This window comes from Symphodus melops, assembly GCF_947650265.1.
Source record: "Symphodus melops genome assembly, chromosome: 7".
NCBI lineage: Eukaryota > Metazoa > Chordata > Actinopteri > Labriformes > Labridae > Symphodus > Symphodus melops.
Genome location: NC_136697.1, coordinates 24,105,875 through 24,111,874, shown reverse-complemented (window position 1 = coordinate 24,111,874; position 6,000 = coordinate 24,105,875). Strand labels below are relative to the sequence as shown.

At 45.9% G+C, this 6,000-nt stretch overlaps 1 protein-coding gene across 1 annotated transcript in view; it reads right to left on the bottom strand.

The window, feature by feature from the left end:
- Positions 1 to 214: 214 nt before the first annotated feature.
- insra (insulin receptor a) overlaps positions 215 to 6,000 on the bottom strand; it is a 49,350-nt gene continuing 43,564 nt past the window's right edge. Inside the window, exons 16-21 of the mRNA XM_079348469.1 lie at positions 5,694 to 5,923; positions 4,968 to 5,078; positions 3,959 to 4,118; positions 3,334 to 3,463; positions 2,739 to 2,873; positions 215 to 2,493 (exon numbers count right to left, since the gene is read on the bottom strand). Coding sequence (XP_079204595.1) covers positions 2,136 to 2,493; positions 2,739 to 2,873; positions 3,334 to 3,463; positions 3,959 to 4,118; positions 4,968 to 5,078; positions 5,694 to 5,923 — 1,124 coding nt within the window. The 3' untranslated portion in view covers positions 215 to 2,135. The remainder of the gene's footprint in view (positions 2,494 to 2,738; positions 2,874 to 3,333; positions 3,464 to 3,958; positions 4,119 to 4,967; positions 5,079 to 5,693; positions 5,924 to 6,000) is intronic.

Here is a 6,000-nt window from a genome sequence, read left to right as displayed (position 1 = left end):
CCCCTGTGACCCCTTCTTCTCTTTACAAGACAATTTTGAAAGTATTCATGGTTAAACCCTACCATCTCGCCCGGTTGTGTCCTTCATTTTGTCTCCAGAAGGGGGCGGCATTGCATTACACTTCTCCTCGAGCGCTGCAGATACTCCACAGCATTTCAATTGCCGAACTTTGGTCAGTTCCTTTACAAACTACTTCAAGCAAAAGTGTGAAAAGTAACTTTGCGATATTTATAGTTGCAGATATTCACATGAGATGTTACGGTGCTTTAATTAGGTACACAATAGAACAACTCCACGCTTCTTAAAAAGGTTAAGTTTGTCGTTTTGGGTTCTTCTCATTGAGTATAATGATCTAATTCGGGTGAAGTTAATTCAAAGTGTTTATGGCATTATCATGTTGTGACACGTGAAAAAAAACTGCTAAAATAAACCTTTAATCACAGCAATAGATGAACAATATTTGAAGGATCCCACGAGAAGCATTGAATTATGTGGCATGAAGTGTTTAATATGGCAAAAAGCACATCTCGCTTTCTGTATGGATGAAGTTAAAGGTGTCGACTTTACCTTTGCATTGCACTGCATGGCTGACCTAGCGCGTGATAAAAACTCCAGATACACAAAATAGATTCTCAATAATCACCGGAGAAACAGATCAGCGTCAGGCAACATCTGTAGGGAGAGAGAGAAAGGAGAAGCAGGAGAAAGATGGGCGGAGCCTCCTCATGAATGCACCTGGCTGCATTAATTACAGCACTTTTTTTTATTTGATCTCGATATGATGGGTAGACATCTCAAGCCGAAGACGCCACACGCTCCTCGTCCCGGGCCTCGCATAGCAAAAAGACCAAGTGCTGTCGGTTGATCACAGAGTCCAAAAAACAAAAAGCTACTTAGTATGAGTTTCTGAATTAGAAAAAATAAACACAAGAGACTAACATGTAAAAACTGTTTCTATAACCGGAAAGAGCTCAAAAATGACAACATACCAGCTATGTACAAAAACATCAATAATATATTTATATATATATTTATATACCTTTTTTTTTTATCTTCTAGACCCACTAAAATATACCAAAGAAGCAGCTATTGGTCAATCTGAGGAACTCGTTCACCAACGTGTTTGTTTGAAAACAGTTTAAATATCCTTCAGCTGTAAATGTGAAAACTCAAAGAGAGAAAAACGAAGAAAAGAAAGACAGGTAAATCAATTTAAAAAAATATAACCCTACAAACGTCCTGTGTTCATCCTGTGTGTGTGTGTGTGTGTGTGTGTGTGTGTGTGTGTGCCGTTTTGGAATACTGCAGAGTGTGAGGAGGTAAGCCACTTCAACCAGCTTCTCCAATGGATAACCAGAGTTTGTTCGAGGATGGACCGTTTCCTAACCATCCCGCAAAGAGTTCCCAAAGTCTTTGATTCTCAATTCATCATTACGGCGCGTTTACAAAGATTCAGACAAAGTTCCCATGACAACTGATGGAGGCAACAGACAAAAATAGAAGGGCACTTCTTCTTTTCTTTTTCCAAAACATAGCAACCGAGGGATGACTCCTTGGGTTGACTAAGGACTAGAGAGAGAGAGAGAGAGAGAGAGAGAGAGAGAGAGAGAGAGAGAGAGAGAGAGAGAGAGAGAGAGAGAGAGAGAGAGAGAGAGAGAGAGAGAGAGAGAGAGAGAGAGAGAGAGAGAGAGAGAGAGAGAGAGAGAGAGAGAGAGAGAGAGAGAGAGAGAGAGAGAGAGAGAGGGAGGGAGGGAGGGAGGGAGGGTGGGTGGGGTGCGCAGTCTGGACTTAGGAGGGGACAGTGGGTTTAGCAGCCGTCTTGTTTGTCAAGAGTTTGTTTCACAGTTGAATCCACCCAGTCTAGCAGAAACTTGGCAATATATATATGTACAGTATATAAACTACAATCATGGACAAGAGACAAGGGAGGTTCGTCCTTAAATACAAAAAGTGTCGTCTGGGGTCCATGTTTGGACGTGCTGTAGTGTGTGTTTGTGGCTTCGGAGGACAAAAATAAGGTCCTGAGATTTGCACTGAGCGGCGTCTGGAGAGAGTGGTAAAAGTGTGATCTCTAGAAAATGACAACGAAAAACAAAAATATATTCAAATCTATCGCCTCGACATGTTTGAGGGTGTTAGGAGGGGCTGGACCGGGGTAGGGCCAGTATTCGTCCGTTGGTCTTTCCCCCGTTCATGTGTGTGAAGGGGATGTGGTGCTCCTCGTAACTGCCCCTCAGGCCCATGGAGGAGGCCTCGTCTCTGTCCGAACAGTGTTCCCTCTGGGAGTAGGACGACGGGTCCAGCGGGATGCTCTCCATGTTCTCCATGTCGAGGTCAAAGTCCTCCGTCTCGGGCGGCTTGTTCTCCTCGCTGTAGAAGAAGGACACCTCCTGGAAGGAAGGGTGCAGGTCCTCACGCAGCATCTCGATGATCTCCTGGAAGGTGGGGCGCATCTTGGGGTTGTACTGCCAGGACATCTGCATCAGGTTGTGTCTGTGTGAGGAAACAGGGAGAGTGAGGTCACAGCCAAATCATCAATAACAGCAGAGTTGTAAGTGATTTGTTGAGAGTTTGGATCCAGGGAATTTGTTTTTTTTTTAAAGGAGAGCTTTTAAGAGCTCTGATGGAGATGATAAACCCGCCTGTGACTTTCATCTTTGTAAATACACTGAATTCACTAAACGTTCCTTGGTTTTCCTCTGACTGTGTCAAACCTCAGCCTCGGCTCTTGTACTCACAATCTGTCGGCGCAGTTGTCCGGCCGGTCCAGGAAGCCCCCGTCCATGACAAACTTGAGGACCTGCTCGTTGGACAGACCCTGGTACGGCTGCTCGGCCAGCGTGCTGATCTCCCAAAGCACAACCCCGAACGACCTGGCACACAGGCGAGACAACAACAGAGACAAGGGGAGAATGAGGACATGCCAATTAGACTCCTGACAGAGGTAATCTGTTGGTAAACACTCGAGGTAGTGAGCGGGTGGACTGAGGGCAGGTTCAGCAGGGGAGAGATGCTGGTAAACAAAGTTAGGAGATGAAAACAGGTTAGCCACACACACACCCACACACACGTGTGCGGTTGGTCGGTCTGGTCCAAGAGGCTCAAAAACTGATCTAAACTGAAAAGAATCGGCCTCTGGAAGAGATTTGTTCATCAATTATTCACAAACAACATGTGTAAAGTGTCGTAGAATCAAGTAAATCAAAGTATTAGAGAGAAAACGTATTTCATCATGGCTGCGCTGTGACGTGTGAGCTTGATTTCATTCCTGTATAGTTTTCTCACCCACACTGTTTATAGGGACTAAACATGAACACTCGGGGCGTCACTCACCAGCAGTCTGAATTCGCAGTGAAGACTCCGTCCTTCAGGGACTCCGGAGCCATCCACCTGACGGGCAGCAGGCCCTTCCCTCCCTTCCTGTAGTAGTCGGTCTCATAGATGTCTCTGGTCATGCCGAAGTCTGCAAGGCAAAGAGAGAGCGGGCTGATGTTTCACTGCAGCTTCCCACTGTGTCCGCGTGTGTTAGAGGTGCACCATGCTCCATGCACATTCCTGAATTTCCCTCGGGATCAATAAAGTATCTATCTATCTATCTATCTATCTATCTATCTATCTATCTATCTATCTATCTATCTATCTATCTATCTATCTATCTATCTATCTATCTATCTATCATGAACAAAGAGCCTGTAACATTAACCAGCAGTCTGTAACCTGATGATTCTCCCCTCTATCTCAAGTCTACAAACTATAAGAACAGTTTTTAATGAGAAAGTAGCTTATGAATCAAATTACATTTACAGCACTGTCAGTGTCAGTGTCATCGTCTTTCATTCAAACTTTTTTTTTATAACATTTGAACTTTCATTTAAAAGACACTGAACACTAAACACCTGCAGGCTCCCCGACACAACATGAAGCGTCTAAAAGCTTCCTTTAACAAACGTTCACTTACCTCCTATTTTCACCGTGAGATCGTGAGCGACCATGCAGTTTCTGGCTGCCAGGTCTCTGTGGACAAACTTCTTGGCGTTCAGGTAAGCCATGCCGTCTGCGATCTCAGCGGCCATTTGTATCATCTCCTTGAGCGTGGGCGGCGGACGCCCGGGGTTGTTCTGAACGACACAGGACACGCTTCTTTACTCTCACGAACATTGAACTTCAGGCATCCCACAGCGTGGAGACAAACTCAAAGCATTCACACAACACTCGACTGTGAACATCTAAGCAGCTCAAACGTCGTCGATCCTTCGGGAGGCCTGCTGTTAAACTCCAAACAAGGAATGTTTATCTGACGAGTTAAGGGACGACGGCTAAAAATCTTCTGTCAACATTCACAAGCTCACTCCTGTTCCCACCACAGAGCCGTCTGGGTATTTACACACGTCACAGGACGACAGGAGTGCTGAAGGTGCGGCACATTTGTCACATCGCAAATCCAACCAATAACAGGAGTCAAAGTCCTCGCTCCACTTAAAGTACATGCAGTCGATGTGATTCAATCAAGTACTGAAGATTGTCCCTTAAAAAGAGAAAAGCAGCAGATGAAGTGACGCGAGTCCACGTTTACTTTTTGTGTTCACTGTTGGTTTGTTTCAGCGTCGGTGGATTTGAGTCGTTCAGTGTTTGCACATCTGTGACTCAGATAAGAGTTTGGGAACTGCAGTGATTTGAGGAAGAACACTCAGTGCGCCTGAGCGTCGTCAGGCAGATTGATTGTTTTGGAGATACATAAAATGAGTTTAATGTCAAACCACCAAAGAAATCCTGTCTGATGGAGGGATAAAATAAAACAATTAAAAAAAGTCAATTTCTGATATGAAAAATGCATCGATTAGCTTCTTTACCGTTCATGTAGAAGAGGAAAGCAGAGGAGCGTGACTCAAGCATTTCTGTTCTTACTAAAGCATCAAACATTTACTCACACTCTTGAGATTCAGTTTGGGATTTCGGGGGGATGTTACCTCAGAGTCCGGTCTCAGGGAGCGCAGGTAGCTCTTCAGGTCTCCGTGGGTCATCAGCTCCATCACCACCAGCGTGGGCTGACCTTTGGACACCACTCCCAGCAGACGCACCTGCGAGAACAAGGTTTCCCTTTCAGTGCAGCCTGGTTTGGTTTGGACTCGACACATTTTGTTTAATCTCACTTTAGCGACCCGCTCACAAAAACGAGATCACGCTCGGGCTGCTTCTCGACCTAATAAGTCAACGCAGCTGCAGCGACAGGAAGAGAAAAACTATCTCCAGGTGTGAACGCAGATGTTGGTATATACGACATCACGCCGGCAACATTAGAGCATCCCATCACAACTTTCCCCTACGTTCTTCGATATTTTCATGTTTTGCGTCTGTTGCTTTCTGCCCTCATGATCGATTCACAGGACGCTGTGATCGACCACCTGATCGCTCAGCTTGTGTTTTCCTCGTATCCCAAACATTCCCCCGGAGCAGGTGAGCTGTTCAGCATTAGTTACTATGGCGACCTACGTGAGAGAGAAGTGAACTCTGTACCTGGTATCCTTTACTCACTGATCAGGAGACCAAAAGAGACCAACTATTCTTTTCATGGGTGTGATCATTCATAGGTCCACACACTTCCTTAATCATTAAACGATCGTCACTATGAAATCGGAAATCCCACAATGCACTGGGTGTATGTTCAAGGACTTCAGAATGACGTCACTTCTCACCACATGGTGGCAGTTGAAGGCCTTCATGACCGAGGCCTCGTTCAGGAACTCGATTCTCTCCCTCAGGCTGGCCGACTCGTTCACCGTCTTCACCGCCACCAGCGTGTCCCCCTCGCCCTTGATGATGTCCTTGGCGATGCCCTCGTACACCATGCCGAAGGAGCCCTGGCCCAGTTCCCTCAAAATGTTGATCTTGTCTCTCGCCACCTCCCACTCGTCCTCCTCGTACACTGCAGAAACATTTTGAAGAGAAGAGATCACACGTGCAGCCTCGTCACGGTCAGGCAGAACAGACACAGGTGAGGAA